Consider the following 21,987-nt stretch of genomic DNA (forward strand, 5'->3'; position numbering starts at 1 on the left):
GGTGAAGCTCACCAGTGGGTTACATGCACCTGCTCAGGGCACATGCTCCATTCTCACAAGGTCCTTTCCACTCATCCATGAATGAGGCCACTTTGGTGCAATAATTTTGGATACAATCAGATCCAGGGCTGAGCCAAGGTTCTTCCATCCACTAGCAGGAGACCTTGGTTGGAGAACATCTCTGAGACTTTCCTGACCATGGGCAAAGCATAACCTTCCTTGGCTGTTGTGAGCATTCTTATGAAGCAATACACAGAGAGCATGTATTCTAGTGCCTGCTAGATAGAGCAACCTCAGCTATTCGTATTTAGCATCTGTTGAGTTGGATTATAGTACTAACACTTGATTATGGATCAGCACCCAAGTATATAAATGAATAAGCATACACATACATACATATATAACAGATATATGTATATTCTCTATATACCCCATAGTCACTATTCAGCGTGATGCATTGATATTTATACAGCAACAGTGTTTCACTATGTCAACATTCAGAAGAGTGGCTGGCTAGGCTTTTTATTACCATTTACATTTTATGGGTTCTCATTGTGGCTGTGGTAATGGTAGGTTTCCTGGGAAAAGGGTTTCTGTTTTGTTGGCATTTTCCCAAAGTCTGTCTCAGGATCACCAGTCAGGTGGTGTGGAAGGCAGGGACTAAAAAGCCCATCCCAGGGTTTTTCCAGGAATGCTTAGGCTCTGAGTGAAGCTATTTAGGGCCAATGAGTGGTGACACTGATTCTCCCAGTGGCAGTCCCTGTGGGTGTCCCACCCATAACCCTGGCACCCTCCTCCCCACTTCGGTTATAGTGGCTCGGCCTCCACCTGCTAGCACTTGCTGTTCTTTGCCTGAGACTTGCTCTGGCTACCACAGCCTACATTGCCTGTTGCAGGGACAGGGTGAAAGTGCTGGGAAATCAGGGCCTCCAGGGAGCACCCCAGCTCTCTCACCTCCCAGGAGCATGCTCCATCCAGGATCCCAGCATTCTGCAGGGCAGACAAGCTCCAGGCACCCGCACCATAACCTACTAGGTGACAAGTCATTTGTTGCCAGCTTTGTCTCAGGTCTCTGCTCCCCTCCCTGTGCTTCCTTAGCTCACTTCCTAAATAAACCACCTATCACCAGGTCCTAACAGGCTGTGCTTCCGGGAGAAGCCAAACAAAGACACCCACAAGATGGGGGGCAGACTTAGTTGCCAGCTGTGGAGTCTGCTCCCCGAGTGGAAAGATGCTTCCTCTGGGCCTGACACTCTGAACCACTTTCCAACTCTAACACTGCTCTCCAGTGAGGACGTCACTGGCCTTCCTTCCTTCAAGGAGCTGGCTAATCTCTTCTCTGAGCTTTACCGGAAAGCTTCCATTTTTTAACATCTGAATTATAGTAGTTAATTTTCTTGGTTGTCCATTCCCTCCCCTGCACCTCTGATGCGAGCTCCTTGAGGACAGGACACGACTTCTTTGGCACTGTATCCTCAGCACCTGGGCAGCTCTGGGCCCCATGTTAAGGACTCCTTGTTAAAGAACACAGGCTCTGCCTTGCTGGAGGGGCAAGGCGGGGCTTTTGATGTGTGGCTCTTTTGTCTGGAGCCTCTCCTGGAGCCATGGGAAGCCAAAGCAGGAAAGCCCCTGATAATAACATACATTGTCTGGCTCCAGGGTTGACATACTATAAATGTGGCCCCTTGGATCCACCTCCAATGCCCACTCCCTACTGGGATGCGATTGGCCCACCGCCAGCTCCTCTCCTCTCCTGCCTTCCACAACCCCACAACAATGCCATGTTCTTCCATCTCAGCCTAGTGGGACCCTGCTCCCCCAACCCCCTCTTTTTCCAAACTCCTCCTCTTTCATCACTGTGCAGACAACTCTCAGTGAGCAATTCAAGAGCAGGGATGGGGTCTAAACTGCTCTTTATTTCCCCATCTTTGAGCACTTGCTGCACATATACCAGATGCTCAGTCAAGGTCCATACCGTGAAGACGGGTTTGGAGGAAATCCATTTACTGCTCTAAGCACAGCCAAGATGGAAAATGGCGTTGCTGTGGTTTACTGCCCCATAGTGTCCGGAAGGCTGACCACAGCTGTGGACTAAGAGGCTCTCAAGCCAACGCTTCCCCTGAGACATAAACAGAACTGCTAAAAATAGCCTGGTGGATATTAACCTTCTAAGATACTCTCCACCTCTGGGGCCTCTTCGGTTCTACATTTCTCTTCTTCTGGGTCTGAGATAGGCTCCCCAGGATAATTTGCTTCCTGCTAAACATACCAGACATCCTTCAAGAACTTAGGGTTCAGCATGGATACTTGACCAGGTCCAGGGCTGAGCATTCCCCAGAAAACCAGCAGTCTTCTCTTTGAGTGCTTTTATTTTTTATTTTAGATCTTCACCCTGAGCGATGCATGGATTTTTGAGCAGATTGTGAACTCTCTTTTGTGTGTAATGCTGTTGAACAGTTTCATGTTTATATACAATTGATAAAGCACACATAGGTGCCTGATTTGACATAAAATTATGCACAAAACCATGTTTTGAAAATCAAAATACTTTGCGAATTTATATGGAATGCTCATAATCTAGTGGGAACCATTTTGTGGAATCAAGTATCTTTTAGAAATTATTATACTATCATCCAAATTTATTGGTATGCTGTTTGAATTTTGATTTGCTTTTCATGTCCTGTTTTATGGTGGGGAGACATCTGTTTTCAGGCAGTAGTGGGAAAGGTATGGAGATCAGAGTCACGAGGTTTAGTTTTGAGGAGCAGCTGGACGCAGGTCAGCTGTGGGGCCCTGGAAAAGTCACTGAGCCTCAGTGTCCCTCATCACATTCTTATCTGCCAATAGGATGATGGCAGCACTTAGCAACACTGTTGGGAGAATCAATAACACAGTGCAAGCATATGGACTCTGTACACTGCAAATAGATTTTAAAAAGCTGGTTACTGTTTACTGAAGATCTATTATATGATATTCTTATATGCCCCATGGAACACCACGGCCTCTTCTGTGGGAATCTGTGTGTGGGAATCTGAGAGCCATGGAGGAGGCGGGGGATAAATGAATATGAATATGCCGGGCAGGAGGGTGAAATAAAGGTATGTCTAAAAAGGAAAGAAGTACTTAAACACGAAATCCCCAACCATATACATAAATACAGAAAATTTCACCGCTCATAGACTCTCCACAATGTCATGGACACTGCAGTTTCTACTGATACACTAGAAGGTTAACATGGAAATGCTTTGTGGAAACTCTTTAGAATCACTGTCTAAACAACTAATTTTGAATTTTTTAGCTGTGTTAACAACTGATTCTGTTACGTAGCTGTTGGTTAAATCTCTTCCCTTACGGAGATGACAGCATAATCTTTAAAAGCATATCTCTAAGCATGGAGGGTTTACTGCTGATGGTTTTTTTTGTTGTTGTTCAAGAAGGGGGTCTAGATCTAACACATAACATGGGTTGGGATACTGTAATGATTTCTTCATGTGAGGACAGGTGCGTCTAGCTTCCATTTTACAGTATGTGCACTGAGGTGAGGAGAGAAGCAGAGCTGTGCTGGGGGTGGGGGTGGGGGAGGGTAAGGGTGGAGATGGGGTGGGACGGGGGAGAGGGTGGGGGTGGAGATGGGGTGGGATGGGGGAGAGGGTGGGGGTGGAGATGGGGTGGGGACGGGGGAGAGGGTGAGGGTGGAGATGGGGTGGGACGGGGGAGAGGGTGGGGGTGGGGGTGCACAGCCTTTACTCCTGCAGTCATAGGTCCAAGAGACGTATGTAGCCTGATCACGGGAGCGTCACTGCTTGCCAGCTGTGACCCTATTGGTCCCAAGCATCTCACAGCCTTTTGGTATGTGACTTTGGGCAAGCAACTCAGCTAATTTGAGTCTCTTCACTTTGAGGGATTACGTGAAATGGCAGCTTTATAAAGAACTGTGCACATGTAGAAGTTGAAGACTCTCTGGAAAGGAAAGTTTATCTGCTCTATGTAGATGTGGAACATGCTAGGAGAAGGAAGCAGGTAAAGTCAGAAGTAAATAGCAACGCCATCCTTGGGTGTGGGAAATATTGCCCTTCTTCTATGGGAGGCCAATGTCTCTGGGGTGCATTTTCTCAGCCAGGGCATTTCTCAGACCCCCTTGCATCTAGGTGGGGCCATGTGACTAGGTCTGGCCCATGGGACCTGTGTGAAAGTGTGTGTGAAATTTCCACACCAAGGTGTGGTTAGGGAGCAGATGCTCCTTCTCCATTCTCTCTTTCTCCTTCTGCTGGCCGGTTGTGGACAGTCTAGTAGAAGACTCAGGAGCCCTAGAGGATGGCAGAGCCACAAGACAGAAGGAGCCCGGGGCCTCTGAGGTCCTCCCACAGGCTAGAAGCACCTGCACTGGACGGCTGTGTGAGTTAGAAATTAAACTCTATTGTGTCAAGCTACTTAAATGTTTGTATTTACTTGCTATAGCGGTGAGCATAACCCTAACTAATATATCTGGTTTCAGAAAGGACACTTTTGAAACCAGACCACATTCTGGTTTTCTGGCCTATATTAGGACACATTTCCTTAGTCCATATAGAATCAGACACTTTCTGGGTGTCAGATTAGTGACTGAATTTGCAGGATTGAGACAAAGTTCTGGAACCTTGAGGAAAGCTGAAGTACCGTGCAAAATTGGATTGGTGCTCCTGACCTACCTAAGAACATGTTTTCTTAGTCTCTGCAGTACAGGCAGCTAAGTGGGGCCACGGGGCTGAGAGGCTTTAACACGTTTTCCCAGAAAAAACCACTGTCCCAGGGCTCTCAGTGGAGCACAGGGAATACCGATGATAAATCGAGAACCTAATTCTGCTACAACAACCAGGGAAACTGCCCGGGTGCAAAACACGACCACATCACACATCGTGTGCTCTGCTCGAGGCCTCGAGGTGGCTCAGCTGCCCCAAATGGGTTCACACCAGTTTAGACCTAGGGGAGGAAATCCTGAGGGGCCACACAACAGGGGCACTTTCGAAACTCGCAGACCTACTAGACACTGTTTAAACCAGTTACTTGTTTCATCCAGCCTGTCCACGCTCCTCCAGCTGGGCAAAGCAGACTCCTCCCTTGGCTGCTGGCCCTGATCCCTCGGCTGCCTCCATGCTGCCTCCAGGGAAGAGAGCTTCAGGGCATCCTCCCCGGTAAGCGACAACGCGGACTGGGACCGCTGTGGAAATAAAAGAGGGAAAGGGGTGACTGTGTAAGGCCCAATTACCAGGAGGAATGCTTTCAGCTTTCAGGGTAGTCAGTGTGGAGTGTGGAGAAAATATGTCTAATGGTTTTGATGCTTCTCATATGGAGACTTAAAAGCGCAAATCAGTACATAACACCTTGTTGCGGCACAGACAGTTCTCTGCTTGTTCCACTGCAAGCTGGCCAGGCCCACCAGCAAGCATAGCAGGCAGAGGAATCTGATAGAGATTCTGTCTCATTTGGCTCCTTCTTAATCAGCCTCTCAACTAGCCAATATTTCCTCGGGCCAACTGTGTGTGAAGAACTTCTCTAGGGGATGCAAAAATAAAAAGATCTTCTTAAAGAAGATGTTTCTGCAGTATGAAGAGAAAGTTACAGTGCAACATATGTGCTATAATTGATAAATGAGCAAAGTATGGTCAATCCACAAACCAGAACTATTACAACATTATTCCAATCTAGCCCTTGAATTAAAGGAAGGAAAACAAACTCTAACTCAAGGAGAAGTGACAAAGATGGAAATTCAAATAATGGACAGGAAATATGTTTGAATTCTTTCATATAGATTATGAAACTCAAATGTTCTATCAAACAGAAAGAGACCAATTTTTTTTCCAATGCTGCTTAATGAAAGAAATAACTCTTACTGGTCATTTATTTTGCTCTTTCTATGTTGATAAACTGAGGAGAGGGCATCCTTGCAAAATCACTGAAAGCATCAATGGCTCTCCATATTTAAAAAATACTGATTTATAATTCAGGCCCCCTCAGCAGTCTGTGTTCACCTGCTGGCAGGTCTCAATGCCAACAGCACTGCTCCCTTCTATTCCAGTGAGAAATGTGCTCATCTCTGCAACATTCTTCCTCTCCCATCATACGGCCTTAGGACAGGAGACAAAAGGAGCGCTCTCTCAGACAGCCTGTGGGCAGGACAGTGCAGTGGTTTAGAGGTGAACTCAAATGCCAACTCTGCTTCTAATACCTTGGGCAAGTGTCTTCATTTCTTGAGAGATAGGGAAATCTAACCCTGCCTGGCACACAGTAAATGTATAACATATGAATTTATAAGCATAAGAATGCATAATAATAAAACAACGCATAATAATGGTAGTTTTAAACAATGGTCTGAGAACAACAAAGAAAAGAGGGCAAAAACTAGCAGTAGGATATTTGGGTGCCAACACTGAGCTTTCTGAGCGGAGCTGGAGGAAGAGAAAGCATTCGGTAGGCTCTCCCCATGAAGGACCCTTAACGAATTTGAGAAAAGATAGGGAAGTAGATGAGGATTTGGGTCCAGCATCCCCATTGTCACAGGTGAGGCAAGGAACCAGGAGTCTGGTACCATTGTTGGAGGGTGTGGCCAGTCCAGTTCTGGTTCAGTCATTGGAAATCTCTTCTACTTTCCCCCACAAGACCTTGAGGCCAATCAAGGAGGAAGATAGGTTTACAGAACAATTATGAAACCCTCTAAGTTGCCAAGTGTACCAAGGTTACAACCTGCCTTCCATTCCTTTGAATACATGAAAGAGAGAGCAGGAGGGGGCCCTTAGACCTGCCTTCCAATGCAGTGATGGCAGGTTAACACACGGCGGCTGCTGACCTCTCCCCATCTTATCAACCAGATAGGATTCTGCATGCATTCAGCTCAAGTGGACCATGGGCTGCCTCTGCCCCAGGCTGGGCTGGGAGTCCTGGATGTTCTCTATGTTTGCAGCTCTTCTGAACTCCTTTGCAAACACCTATCTTCCTGTCCGTGGTCCCCACTAGACTGTGTGCAACTGAGGGCAGGGATAGGGTCCCGTCAATGGCAACACCTGAGCTTCTAGCGCAGTAACTGGTAGAGGATTAGAAATTACTGAATATTTGTGGTGGAGGGAATGTGATTTGGAGTTGGCTGCAGGATGAATTTTCAGACGTGCCTGATTTTAATTCATTAGTTTATTTATTTTTACCAACATCCTGGATAAAATTGGGAAGCAAGAGAAAGAAATAAAAAAGCAGCCCACCATCATGCCCACTCCCATCATGGGAGGGCAAGGAGCGGAGGAGAGCCAGGCTAACACGCAGGTCAAGAGGCTCTCAGCCGGGCATTGCTTTCTTTACCCAGACGGCACAGCGCGCCCTGATCCGGCCCTGGTGTCCTGAACAGTTCTGAAGATGCAGCTTGATAATAACCAAGTTTTTCACAGGGTTGGGCATTTAGGGAGCTACCCATGTTCTTGCTAAATCCTTGACAGATAAAGAGTGGCTATCAGAAAGGACAGAGATCAAGGCTGTTGGCCAACTGGCAAGTGAAATTATTAAAAATGAAGGAAAAAGTTCTATGCAAATCCCCCATATATTAAGGGGAACCCTTGATTCTTCTCTCACATCAAGGTGTTTATTGTGAAACTTCTTTTGAGCTCTGTGATCGCAAGGTTCTTTCCACGCTCCACTCTAATTGTCCATGGACTTGCCAACTCTGCCACAGACTGTGAGCTCCCTGAAGGCAGGGATAATCTCTTGGGTATGACGCTTGGTCTATGTTTGTGACTGAATTTGCAGGACTTAAGACACAGCTCTGGCCCTGGAGGAGTTCCCAGTCTGTTTGATAGATGCAATATTGCTGCAGCTTCACATGAGCCATTTCCTATACCCTGGCCTTGCTTTTCATATTTGCATGCTTCTCACTGTAAATCACTGAGCACATGTTTAAAAAGGAACAAACAATATTTTATATTTCATTTTGCAACAGCTCACACTATTTTATGTGTGTACCTGTGTATGCCCTCCACCACCCCTGCAAAGAAGCCAAGACTAACAAATGAAAAATCCTCTGGTCCCAGTAGAGAAGCAGGTTTTGGATTTTGCATGAGTGAGTTGGGGATGCCAGGTTTTTATAATCTATTCTAGTCAAACCACTGTTCGACACAACCACAACCTGACAATCCCTGGACATTGTCTGCTCACAGGCTCCAGCTAGGAGCTAGGATGGAAAACTAACAGTTCTGAGAATCAGACCTGGTTTTGCCACAAATTTGTTGCAATGAGGACATAGCCCAGTAGATGGCGCCACAACAATACTTTTACTTATCTGCTACTTCAACCCCAGGCTTGAATATTTGTTTGCTCGTCACTCAGGCTTGAGCCTCTGGGTCTGCCCTTTCTTTCCCATCCCCACCTTCTGCTTTTCCCACCTTCCCTCAGGCCCATGGATGTCAGGAAAGGCTGACCTGAGTTATAGCGCTTTACACATCTATGCAAGTGTGGCTGAGAATGGTTGGCAGAGTCCATGGATCCAGAAATGTTAGCATGTCAGCAAAGCTTTGTAAAGATGGTCTTGGGAATTTGAGCTCTCAGACAGGCTTTGTCTCTCTCTCTCTCTCTTTTACTTTTCCAATATGCTTTAATTATTAGTTTAGACATGATTCAGGATCCCAGGGTGGGTGTCACCATGTACCCAGGTCCCCCTTCACCACCCTGGGAGAAAGGATGAAGGATAGGGGAGAACTAGAGTGGGCCAGTTCAGATTTTCCCAGGAAATTCTGCCCTGTGGTCACCCCTGGCTGACACCCAGGATATGGGGCAGAGGGACTTATATATATGCTGGTACCTTTTGTATGGGGAGACATCCACCCCTTTAGCAGTCATTGCCTTCGCGCAGCAAGGGACATTCTTCCTGCAGCAGTGGAGATCCTTCATGCAGTGACGGCCATGCAGTGGTGGAGGTCCTTTCCCTCCCACAGAGGTGTAGGTCCTTCCTGCAGCAGTGGAGGTCCTTCCGGCAGTGGTGAAGGTCCTTCCCGCAGTGGTGGAGGTCCTTCCCGCAGTGGTGGAGGTCTATCCCGCAGCGGTGGAGGTCCTTCCCGCAGTGGTGGAGATCTATCCCGCAGAGGTGGAGGTCTATCCCGCAGTGGTGGAGGTCCTTCCCGCAGTGGTGGAGATCCTTCCCGCAGTGGTGGAGGTCCTTCTGGCAGTGGTGAAGGTCCTTCCCGCAGTGGTGGAGGTCTATCCCGCAGCGGTGGAGGTCCTTCCTGCAGCGGTGGAGGTCCATCCCGCAGTGGTGGAGGTCCATCCCGCAGTGGTGGAGGTCCTTCCCGCAGTGGTGGAGGTCCTTCCCGCAGTGGTGGAGGTCCTTCCCGCAGTGGTGGAGGTCCTTCCCGCAGTGGTGGAGGTCCTTCCCGCAGTGGTGGAGGTCCTTCCCGCAGTGGTGGAGGCCCTTCCCGCAGTGGTGGAGGTCTATCCCGCAGTGGTGGAGGTCTATCCTGCAGTGGTGGAGGTCCTTCCCGCAGCGGTGGAGGTCTATCCCGCAGCGGTGGAGGTCCTTCCCGCGGTGGTGGAGGTCCTTCCCGCAGTGGTGGAGGTCTATCCCGCAGTGGTGGAGGTCCTTCCCGCAGTGGTGGAGGTCCTTCCCGCGGTGGTGGAGGTCCTTCCCGCAGTGGTGGAGGTCTATCCCGCAGTGGTGGAGGTCTATCCCGCAGTGGTGGAGGTCTATCCTGCAGTGGTGGAGGTCCTTCCTGCAGCGGTGGAGGTCCTTCCCGCAGTGGTGGAGGTCCATCCCGCAGTGGTGGAGGTCCTTCCCGCAGTGGTGGAGGTCCTTCCCGCGGTGGTGGAGGTCCTTCCCGCAGTGGTGGAGGTCTATCCCGCAGTGGTGGAGGTCCTTCCCGCAGTGGTGGAGGTCCTTCCCGCGGTGGTGGAGGTCCTTCCCGCAGTGGTGGAGGTCTATCCCGCAGTGGTGGAGGTCTATCCCGCAGTGGTGGAGGTCTATCCTGCAGTGGTGGAGGTCCTTCCTGCAGCGGTGGAGGTCCTTCCCGCAGTGGTGGAGGTCCATCCCGCAGTGGTGGAGGTCCTTCCCGCAGCGGTGGAGGTCTATCCTGCAGTGGTGGAGGTCCATCCCGCAGTGGTGGAGGTCTATCCTGCAGTGGTGGAGGTCCTTCCCGCAGTGGTGGAGGTCCTTCCCGCAGAGGTGGAGGTCCTTTATGCAGTGGTGGAGGTCCTTCCTGCAGTGGTGGAGGTCCTTCCCGCAGTGGTGGAGGTCCTTCCCGCAGTGGTGGAGGTCCTTCCCGCAGTGGTGGAGGTCTATCCCGCAGTGGTGGAGGTCCTTCCCGCAGTGGTGGAGGTCCTTCCCGCAGTGGTGGAGGTCCTTCCCGCAGAGGTGGAGGTCCTTTATGCAGTGGTGGAGGTCCTTCCCACAGTGGTGGAGGTCTATCCCGCAGTGGTGGAGGTCTATCCCGCAGAGGTGGAGGTCCTTCCCGCAGTGGTGGAGGTCTATCCTGCAGTGGTGGAGGTCCTTCCCGCAGTGGTGGAGGTCCTTCCCGCAGTGGTGGAGGTCCTTCCCGCAGTGGTGGAGGTCCTTCCCGCAGTGGTGGAGGTCCTTCCCGCAGTGGTGGAGGTCCTTCCTGCAGTGGTGGAGGTCCTTCCTGCAGTGGTGGAGGTCCTTCCCGCAGTGGTGGAGGTCCTTCCCGCAGTGGTGGAGATCCTTCCCGCAGTGGTGGAGGTCTATCCTGCAGTGGTGGAGGTCCTTCCTGCAGCAGTGGAGGTCCTTTCCCTCCCACAGTGGTGGAGGTCCTCCCTTTCCCCCACAGTGGTGGACGTCCTTCTCATAGCAGTGGAAGTCCAGATAGTTCGAACCGCAGTTCCTGGTCTGGTTCTGGTTGGGGAAGCGGCTGTCAAAAGGGGCACTTGATTTTGGTCTTGATGTCTTCTGTCATGATGCTGACTCCTAAATGTGCCCTGAAGTCGCTCGCAGCTCAATGTCGGCCTCCTCTCTTAATCCTTAACCAGTGGGTGATGTATTAGGTAGTGGGTCAGTGCCAGCTACCTTTTTGCTAACTGTGGGAATCTTAGGGGAATGACTCAATTATTCTAAGCCTCAGTTTCTTCATGTAAAAGGATTACTGTCATGCATACAACATAGAAAGAACTAAAAAAAAATATTAGCCAAAATAGTAGCATTTATCAAGCCCTACCACTACACTGGTACAACATATCCATTCTCTCACTTGCAATTGGGTGCACGTGAATAAACTGAGGCCCAAAGGGCTTGAATAACTTGCCCAAGGCTCCTGGGGAATCAAGGGGCTGAGCAGGGTTTGAAGTTGGGTCTATGTGGCTCCAAATGAATGCTCCTCCATGCCCTCTCGGTGCTGTGCCTGTCAGCCTTTGCTGAAAGCCTGTGTGTTCCTGGCTGCCAGTGCTCCAACCCAGCAGGACTTGCCATGGGGACCAGCTGGCTCTGAAGCTTTGGGTTAAGTAGGCAGTGTAATATACCCTCCTCTACAGCCATTGCATCCCCTGTGTTGGCAGCAGCAATGTTTCTTACTGAGATCTCTTGGATAATAATGATAATTATCATTATCACTAACAGCACAGGCTTCCTGAAGTACTGACCCTGGCTTCAAAATAGGGTCTTTGCTCTCAAAGAGCACACAATATAAAATAAGGAGAGAGGAGGTTTTTAGTATTAAGGATTTTGGGGCAAAGGGGCCAATAATGGAGTGTCATTGAATAAATGGCTGAGACCTATCTACCCTTTGTAGTTTTAGGGTCAGACACAGCCATTAAGTTCGATCCAATAATTATAACAATAAATGATTAAAAAATGCTTCAGTTCTTTGCTATAGCCATTCAAGGGAGAGAGAGAGAATATAAGGGAGAAAATTATAGGGCCCCCAAGGGAAAAGGCGGAGGGAAATAGAAAGAGATAAAAGACAGAGCAGAGATAGAGTCGGAGGCACATCTTAGTTGCCAAGCACACAGTAAGTGCCTAAATGTCACCACCATTATCAATAGCATCAGTATATTATTACTTGAGGTACCTTTTTATATATGTGCATCCAAAGATACAGGCATTAAATGAAAAACCACCCCCACGCCAGAGACTTTTAGGATACTGCCTTTCAAGGCTGTAAAAGCCGGATGGCAGTGACCTCTCTGCCCTTACTGGCAGAGAATCGCACAATAAGGAAGGAAATTAAAAAGGGAACAACCATAGTGTACTTTCCTCCAACTGAAAAGATCAGAAATTCATCTGAACTAGAGTGATTAAGTTTGGTTTTGCAGTAAAGCCTGTGTACTGGGTTCTGCAAAGTTCTGAGATTCTGCATTGTTATTCCTTGAGCCAGAGACATCCAGGTCACAGGAGAAGGGACGGGAAAGGCCACAGGTTTAGGATCAGGCGTCAACTTGGCTAGGTGATGGTGACCAGTTCTGGTGCTGTGGACTTGAATCATTAGCATGTGAAACTCATCTACGGCTGATTACATCTGTAGTAGGCTAAGGGGAGTGCCTTCTGCAATGAATGGTGTTTAATTTAATTAGCTGGAGGCTTAAAAGAGAGAGGTCAGAAAAGAGCTCAACTCAAGCAGCTCAGTATATGTCATCTTGGCACTTGCAGTTCAGCCCCAATGCTTGGAGATGCAGAGAGGAATTGACCTGGGGAAGGCTCTAGGAACCCAAAAGCCAGGAGAGAAGACCAGCAGAAGTCACGGTGTGCCTTCCCCTATAACAGAGAACTTCAGATGAAAGCTAGCTGCCTTTCTTCTGAAGAAATATAAATTTTTAACTAAATAAATCCCCTTATTAAAAGCCAATCCATTTCGGGTGTGTTGCATTCTGGCAGCTTTAGCAAACTAGAACAGGCTCCTTCAAGGTCCTTTTCTCTTGATATCATGAGGTCATCCTTAAACTTGGTAGACTGTTGGCATCAACTGGAGAGCTTCTGATAAGAACATAGATGCTTAGGCTCCATGTCAGACCCCTTGAATCAGAACCTTTTGCGTGAGTCTCAAGCTGATGAACATCCAAGGTGGAGAATACCTGGTGAAGAGGTGAGTGAGCTACCATCCCTGAAGTCCCAGAGAATCAAGACTCTGTCTGCTGGTTTGCATCCAGGTTTATTTCTGTTTTCGTGCCCTCTATATATCTTGTCTTCTTTATTTAACCCCCTAGACCAGTGCTGTGCAGTAAACCTTCTGTGATGAAGGAAATGTGTGCTATCTGCGCTACCCAATACAGTAGTCACTAGCCATGGGAGGCTACTGTGCCCTTGAAATGTGGGAGATGCCTTTCTAAACAAGTCAGAATCAAGAATCACTGCATTCTTATCACCAAGGGTGGGAAATGAGCTCCCTCTCCTTCCAGATAATGCTTTTTAAAAGCCCTATTCACAGGGGGCATGGGTAAGTTAGTGGTTAGAAGCCCGCCTATCATGTGGTGAGACCCGCATTCGATTCCTGGCCTATGCACCCGCCCCCCCACCCCCCACCCCCCACCAAAAAAAAAGCCCTATTCACGATGCTTATCTTTAAACCAAGCCTGAAACTAAAAATGGTCATTTTAAAAGGATATGGCTACCAATGGCTTTTCTGGGATCTTAATATGTTCTCCTTCCTTCACAGGCATCCTTGATGGAGGGGAAAGACAAAGTCCAGGCCCTGATTAAGTTCCCACAAATTGATATTTTTTGCTGCCATTTGGCCATGGGCCTGTATCTGGGGGATGCTCACTACACATTCAGTGCAGAGCCGTGGAAAAGACAGAACAAACGAGACCACTGACAAACAGGAAGGGTTAGTAATATTGGTGACTTAAATGAGTCATTTGTGCTAGGGACCCCAGTTGATGCATAATAGATTTTTCTTTATTCTTGGATTCAGGCTGCTTTGCTTGGGGCAGCTTTCCATGAGTACAAGTGAGCATGGGGAAAGACAAACATGCACTTATTCCGGTCTGATATTGTTGACAAAAATATGCTGTTTACATATTGTGTATCACATGGTGGTAAAAATGCAGAGAGGGGACAGGAAGGGACCTCCTTGCTCAAATATCCAAGGTGAAGGTGAATATTGTGGTAATAGGAGCCAATGACCTCGTTCCTTCAGGAAGGTCCCCTTGGCCCTTGCCAGGCCATATGATCTTGTGGGACATTTTCAAATAACCCCAAGGTTCTGTCTCACTCCTCTCTCACCAAGGTGGATTCAAGCCCAGGGAAGGTAAATAGCTTGAAAAGCTTTGCACATCAAGAGATTTAAAATACAATTTGGAATCAAGGAGGGTCTTCCATTAGGCCTTATCCCTATATTAAAATCTAGAAATAAATCATATTTCTTCTGTTTGCCTCTTGAGAAAAACAGTCAGAAACGCCTAGATCCTCTTTATATTGGTGTTGAAGCTACAGCAACGCACATCTGCTGTGCAGGATGCAGGCGTTTGGCATAATATATTTTCTGACTAAAGAGCAAAATCCTGGGAGGTATTTGTTTTAGCAAACCAAATGGAACTCCTGTGAGACTGACTGGCGCCTCTTAACATCTCCCTCAGTGAGCACAGCCCATGGCCGTGACTGCAACAGAGGTGCCCTGAGCTCTTTCCAGGGAGCCCGTTGAGCAGTGGGGGAGAGTCCCCTCGGGGAGCATCAGTGCTATTTATTTTAAGTTGCATTGGCCAGTATTTGTCTGAGGAACATGTTCCCAAATGGGGAACACTGCAGCAGGTACAGCTGTGCCCACTGCCTGACTCACGGTACTAATGCCCACGGCTCCACAGCTCTAATGGCACAGAGAGTGACACGGGTGTCTAAGACCTAGGACAACTGCAACCGTATGAACGATGAGGACACCCGGTGATCGTCCACTGGGAAAGCAGCCATTTAGCAGCCAGCACTTCCCAATAAAACAGGAGACCGACAGCAGAGCGTTGGATAATGCTTGGAGCCAGGCAACCTGGGCTCCAGTCCCACACCACTGCTCAGATGCAGAGGCTCAGGATAGCTAGTTCTCAGTTTACTCCTCTGAAAAATGGGAATAATATTGGGTATTTTCCAAGAGATTTAATGAAATAAACTATGTGAAGGCCCATTGCACACAAAGTGTTACATAAAGAAAGGTATTGGTTGAGTGTTATTTTTTTCTAAAGATGCTTGACAATCCCTCTACTATTGCTATTATCCCTTAAGTTTCTATGGTGACTCCCCGGCCTCTTGCTCACTCAGGGTTTTCAATGAAAACTTTACTGTGCAGGGTTGCAGTCAGCTGATGTCAATAGGAAAATCAGGAAGGGTCTGTTTTGAGGCGAGCCAGATATCTTCAGTGCAAGGGGATGTGGGACAGGGTCTGGGGAGGAGGTTTGGCCTCTGATGAAGGACGAACAGGACAGCCCAAAGATGTGGTAAGTGAACACGCATCTTCCAGTGGGTGAACTAAGATAAGGACGAGAAGCCAGATGATGTCATCTGACCGTGGGGGGGAGGGCCCTGCTGGGGAGAGGGCCCCTGTGAGTGCCAGCAACGAAGCCGTGCTGGTGGGTGCCAGGGTGGCCCGTGAGTCAGAAAGGCAGGTCAGTGATACATTAATGGCTGCTGCTCTCTGGGCCTGGAGTCCAGATGACCAAATCACAGTGAGGTCCAGCTCCTAACTCAGATTGGGCACCTTAATAATACAGTAACCTTGATCCTGAACCATAGAGATAAGGCAGTACTAGTAAGAACAATAACTGTCATCTAGGGGATGAGTTTATGTGCTAAGTGGCCTATATCCACTTCTCATTTAATCACCCACCACTCTGCCCCTTAGTCACCATTCTCCAGCCACATGACTGCCATTCTGTTTCTTGAACTCACCAAGTTTCTTCCTACTCAGAGCCTGCATGTATGCTGTTCCCTCTATGGGAATCCTCTCCCTCCCACTGTCCCCCCAGCTTCTCATCTTTCAAGTCTTGGTTTAATGTCTTCTCCTAGGGAAGGCTTTCCCTGGATAACCCCCAACTAAGTTTTCATTTACCCTCCAGTTACTCTTTCCCCCTCCATCAACTTGGGTCCTCCTTATAACAATGACTGGAATTTATAACCATGTGTTTCCTTGTTTATGGTTTGTCTGCCCTTCTAGATGATGAAGTCCACTGTATTTGCAGGAACCCTTGTCTCTGCAGCCCTGAGCACAGCACTTTACACATGGTAGGAGCTCAATAAATACTGTGTTAATTGCATAAGGAATCATCAGAGCCATGCTCTAGGGCAGGTCTTATTATCCCCATTTTACAGAAATGAAACTAAACAATTATTCAAGGTCACAGAGTTAGTTAAGGGAAAATCCAGAATCCCACCCCCAGGAATGACCCTGGCTTTAACTTCTCAACTCCTGGATGAGTCTGGGATGCTTTAGGGATTTCCAATTCCTAGAGTCCCCAAAACTTTACTTGACTTTTTCAGTTTGCAGAAATACTACAGAGACTTACAAAATATAGCACAATGTTACGAATGCAGAGCTAAGCCCAGGAACATCAGCCTTGACTGAATGACAGGCTATTGGAAGGACATTTGCCCTGCTGCTGCATCCAGTGGGAGAACTCCCCGCCTTCAATGCCTGAAGGGATCCCCCCTTCTCTGAATTCCTATTCCATTTCCAGCCTTATTGTTTTAACCAAGCACCCAATTATGAACTGCTTCATGTTACCCGCCCCCTTTTTTTCTTTCCTGTTATCCCCTTTTTGCCAGTCTTAACTCTATATCCTCTTGCCTTGCTAACCAGATTATAAAGATCTGGAGGGCAAAGGACCGAGTCTTCTATTTCTTTTGTTCTCCTTGGTGCTGAGCACACTGCAATAAGCAGCGAAGCCAGCCGACAGTATGTTGACAGGGGAAGGTTCTGCCATAAATCAATGAAGTTAAATCTCTGATAAAGCCATAAAGATAGTCTTTCTAATCCACATGCACCTGGCAGCTGGTGAATATGGGGTAGAGTTTATGCAGGCGAGGCTTCTGAACATCATTTCTGGAATTGCGGGTCTACCACATGGCTGTTTTGTACAGCCTTTATTCTAATCTGTTCAAGCAAGGGACAAATGCCAGTGGATCCCAGGTAAGATCAGAGCAAGGACCAGGAATTGGTTTTCTCATTCTGACTTTCCAGTTTTACACTGCACCTGCTTGTAACCCTGTCCCTTTCCTCCTAAGGGTGAGTGGGCTTCTACAGCTGACAGACACATCTCTGACAGTCAGTCCCTTGGTTGCTTGCTGCACCTTGGCACAGAAAACTGCATTCCTCAGGGTCTCAGCCCCTAACCAGTCCCTTTCACAGCACTCTGCACATCCTCTGCTGGATTTTACTTGAGCAAATGGCAAAGGATTTTATGTGCTTGGTGTCCCTATCATACATATGAACAGCCCCAGAGCCTTGGGGTACAGACTGAGCTTTGCACCACCATGCTTTGTGAGTTGGCCCTTGACTTGATTTCAGGGTGATAGACAAAAAGGGTGACTCCACATCATGACTTCCTGACCATGCCCATTTTGGTAGCTAAAATGTCAGGGGTAATTCTCTCACAGTCACTCTTTGGTTTCAGGAAAACAAGTGATCTAAGTTGTAAAAATACACATGGCCCCCATGTAAATACACATGATACTATTTTTTTCATATCACTCAGTAAAACTCTTTTCAGAATGAATTAAAAAATGCAGCCTATGGCTGTTTTTATTTCCCTAGCTTGGCCTCTGTGTACAAGCCCAGCTCCATTGTCTTCAATAGCCCATCTGCATTTGTTCCCTCTCACACACACAGTCTCACTCAGTTTCTTACTGCCCACCCTTTTGGAAGCTCTATGCTGCCCAGTAGGCAGATGAATCCACTACAGATGGTTAAATGTGGTGTGCCCCATTTCTATGGGGAGAACAGCTGTGCCCTGCACCTGCCCAGGACATCTGTGTGGGGTGGGCCGGCAGTGCTGGGGGACTCACCCACAGTGTGGTGGGGGCTCGGTGTCCTCCCAGGGAGGCTGTGGTCACCACGTCAGCCACATTTACACCACAACTCTGGGGCTGTGGCCACTCCAGCTCTTCCGCTTGCTGCTCACTTTTGCTCTTCTGTTTCCGTATGATCTGGGGAAGGGAGGGGGTAACAACAGGGGACAAGTTATCACAGAGGCCTGCTGATGCTACATGGAATAACTGGGACCATCTCTGGAATATTTTCAGCCACTTTCAGAGCTTAGTTTCAACAACTTACCAGCATATTCCAAATCTGCCTTATAAAAAAACAGCACAAACACAGCCACAAATATTTCTACAGCACTTTTGAGTTGATAAATAGTCCTTACATTTATGATGTTAATTTCTGTTTACTGAGTGCCTTGCATGTGGCAGATTCCATGCTGGGCACTATATATTTTTTACTTCATTTAATCTTCAAAATAATTCTAAGAGGTATGTATTATACTCTCCTTATTTTAAGGATGAAGAAATGGGTGCAGAGAGGTTAAGATACTGGTCAGGTCATGACACAGCTCATAAATGGTAGACTGGGTCTCAAACCCAGAGTCTCTGGCTCTAAATCCTGACTTTAGGAAGCATTTGGAAACACTAACAAGAGGGCAGACACCAGGACTCATGGGGGATGGCCTAAGCTCAAATGTGCCCCTTGCTATGCTGAGCATGGCTACTTGGATTTGGTAAGTCCATTAGCATGTCCCAGCTTCCTATAGGAAGGAAGCAGCTGGGAAAACTGCTGAGCCACCAAGATGGGCATATTCTCTGATGACATTTTAAACTAGTCAGGATGATGAAAAGGAAGATCAAGAGCTAGGAGCTCAATGACTCGAGGGGCCATGCCCAGGGAACAGCCCTGGAGCCTAGTCCAGGGGACCTGCCATGTGTGCCCAGTGTGTTCTTGGGATTGCTGTGGACAGCGCCTGCCTATGCCTCCCATCCCTCCCCTTCGCAGGGGTGTGGGGTTAGTGCCACTTTCCTGTCCCTATTCCAACATTGTATGTTAGGTATGTGGGGACAGATGACTTGTGTGTTTAGTTCATAGGTGTCCAAATGAAGAGGGGCGGTGTCTGGATCAAATGCACTTTGAGCTATTGATTGGACAAGACATTTGGGGGTTTTGGATAGGTTGAATGTACTTGGACTTGGAAGGGGCATGAGTTATTGCTCAGCTATCAGCTCTACTTTTTCAGCGCTCCTTGTATCCACACCTTGGCCATGTGATTTGCAGTCCCCTCCAGCACAGGGAGGATATATATCCTACCCCTTGGCTTTGGGTTCAATCATGTTTCTTGATTTGGCCTACAAAATGTGAGCAGGGAGTCAGTCACAGTGTGGCAGGGCTGAGTGTAGGCCTTAAGAGGCAGCACTTGCTTCCTCTTGCTCTCTCTGTGCTCTGTTACGGGCCCGAGTAGCTGACATGTTCTCGGTTCACTAAGTCAGGCCTCAGAGTGAACACCTCACAGCGGACTTGATCCCAACCACAGCTTGAAGCAGAGTCACCCATTCAACCCTCATCTAGATCAGCTCTGCAGATGCATGAGTGAGAAAAAAAAGGGGTGGTTAGTCACTCAGTAGTAATTAACTGATAAATTATGTAAAGGAGAGCTTGGGGCAGGGGTAGCAGGGTGACTGCAAAGACTCTCCAGCAAGATGCTATTCAAGAAGTGTGAGAAGGGCCAATGCCTAACACACACGCACACATCATGAAGCCTAGGAAGTAGGAAGCTAATGAGTAGCCTGGCCAGCACTGACCTCCTGGTTCCTCAGCCACTAGCTCAATCCCTAAAGAAAAACTTCTTAGAGATGCCCATTGCCCTGGCCCCCAGAGCCTAAAAGGCGAAAGTGAGAAAGCACAGAAGAAATGCTGCCTAAGTCACTCCCCATGTCTGCTCTTCATCTTGCCAGAGCCTTGCCTGGGGCAGGGCAATGAACTGTAGCCATGCAGACTGCCCCATCCCCCCTACCTTCTGCAGGATAGTCGTGGCGAGTTCCTCGGTCAGCTCGTCCTTGTGGTCCCGCAGGTAACTGGCCTCATTCTGCTTGTCCTGTAGAGGGGAGGGAATGGCACTATGCTGTGGGAGGGCTGGAGGAGACTTGGCACTCATTCTCCCGGGAGAGTCCTGACCACAATTGCAGGGGTAAGTTGGGTTCTGCTCCATTCAAGGATGGCTGTTGCTATACTGATTTCCCGACCACCTGCACTTTCTCCTGGTGGCCAGAATCCCAACCAGCACCTCCCCCCGGAGAGAAGAGGAGGGCCTACCAGGCTGTCCCCATGGGCTTCTGCTTTGGTAATTGCTTCCTCAATGGCCTCTTCAGCCACCCGTAAGGCAACAGCCAAGGTGTCCATCATGCTATGTCCTAGACAGGAAATAGAACAGAGGCCACTTTCTAAAATGAAGTGACAAGTAAGACGGTTGTTCCACTTTGAGCTCTTCTGTGTAAACCCTTCAGTGGCTCCAGGATAAATTCAGAACTGCTTACCCTGGCCCTTGGGCCTCTTGCCCTTCTTCCCTGCCTCACTGCCTCCCACTTACCATTCACATCCCATGCCTCAGCCACAACAAATTATTTGCTACTTTTTTTTTTTATATACATGGGCAGACACCAGGAATTGAACCCGGATCCTCTGGCATGGCAGGCAAGCATTCTTGCCTGCTGAGCCACCGTGGCCCACCCCATTTGCTACTTTTTGAAAAGCCATGATTCTGTTGCCTTGTTCCTCTACTCTCTGGTCCACTGCTCCACACCCAAGCTGGTTCCTTCTCTGTTTTCTCCCCTCCTTGGCTGAATGTCCCTCCAAGGTGCTCTCACAGCCACTGTGCATGCTTCTATTGGAGCCAGAGAGGCTCCATCTCTCTCCATTTTCCTGCAGGTCACCCTCAGAAAACAAAACTTGATCATGTTGATTATGGTATTCCAATACCGAGCACAACCCCCAGCATGCAGAGTGACTTACAGATGACTGAACAAAGAACTTCATGCAAGGAGCTGGTGTATTCTTCATCTCCTTTCTCAGATGAAGATTGTGTTTTATTATGTGCATATGATGTCTCATTGTGAACATGTGGATGAAATTATTAATGCCCTAAGGGTATTGGGATCTGAATATGATTTAATACAAATACAAAATTTATTGAAGAATATTTTAGACACTAAACTAACCATACCATTAGCAATCACACTGGCCAGTCACAGAGCCCAACCATTTGCCAGGTCCTGTGCTGAGAGTTTCACAGACAGGATCACAGTGAATTCTGATTTTGGGGAGTAGGTACCATGATGCATAGAGAAGTGAACTAACTTGCCCAAGGTTAAACAACAAGACTGTAAGAGAGATGAGACTTGAACTTAAGACTTTCTGTCTTCAAAGCACATGATTTTAATGGAGAAAGTGAGCTACACACAGCCCACACATGGTTTACAAAAAAAAAAGGTGCCAAAATGTTAGTGAACGCAGTTTTCATATAGGGCAACAACTAGGGGGAAGGATCCCCAAATCAATGGACTTCCATAGGCAATGCAATACTTTTTGGAGCTAAATTCTTGGAAGAGTTCTGCTTCCCTTGAGGACTAGATTTTTGCTTCTTACTTGTAAGAGAGAATTTCCATCATCCCTCTCTTAGTTTGTCCAAGAAGCGACACTCACATCAGGTACAGGAGTGCAGGTCCATAAGGGCTGCATGCTTAGGGCTCCTTTTCCCCCAGCTTCAACCTCCTATTGCCATTTATAACCTCCTAGCCATGCATTATTTAATCAATGCAAATCTCCTGTAAGCTGATTCAGATTCTTTGTGGAATGAGACATATAAATATATCAATTTATTAATTCATCAGTCCTTCAATTAAACAAAGAAATCCAAGCTTGTTAGACTCCTAAAGACAGAAAGCAGCATTAAAACATCTCCCAAACCAACCCAGCTAAAGTCAAAGTCATCTAGGCAGCTGGTGAGTAGGTCATGGGCCAGCTACGACAGTTATGGTAGAACTGTGTAGGGCAGCCCAGGCCAGAGGAGGTTGATTGT

The 21,987-nt window shown here is 47.9% G+C and overlaps 1 protein-coding gene across 5 annotated transcripts in view; it reads right to left on the reverse strand.

Annotated features, from left to right (window-relative positions):
• The window catches only part of MYRIP (myosin VIIA and Rab interacting protein), a 343,444-nt gene that overhangs the window by 46,419 nt on the left and 275,038 nt on the right, over positions 1–21,987 (reverse strand). For all 5 annotated transcript variants that reach the window (XM_077129739.1, XM_077129737.1, XM_077129738.1 and 2 more), the window contains 4 exons: positions 20,226–20,323; positions 19,927–20,007; positions 17,933–18,073; positions 5,044–5,197 (listed from right to left, as the gene is read on the reverse strand). In XM_077129739.1, the coding sequence (XP_076985854.1) occupies positions 5,044–5,197; positions 17,933–18,073; positions 19,927–20,007; positions 20,226–20,323 (474 nt within the window). The remainder of the gene's footprint in view (positions 1–5,043; positions 5,198–17,932; positions 18,074–19,926; positions 20,008–20,225; positions 20,324–21,987) is intronic.

The sequence above is a fragment of the Tamandua tetradactyla genome, chromosome 15 (assembly GCF_023851605.1).
Source record: "Tamandua tetradactyla isolate mTamTet1 chromosome 15, mTamTet1.pri, whole genome shotgun sequence".
Lineage (NCBI taxonomy): Eukaryota > Metazoa > Chordata > Mammalia > Pilosa > Myrmecophagidae > Tamandua > Tamandua tetradactyla.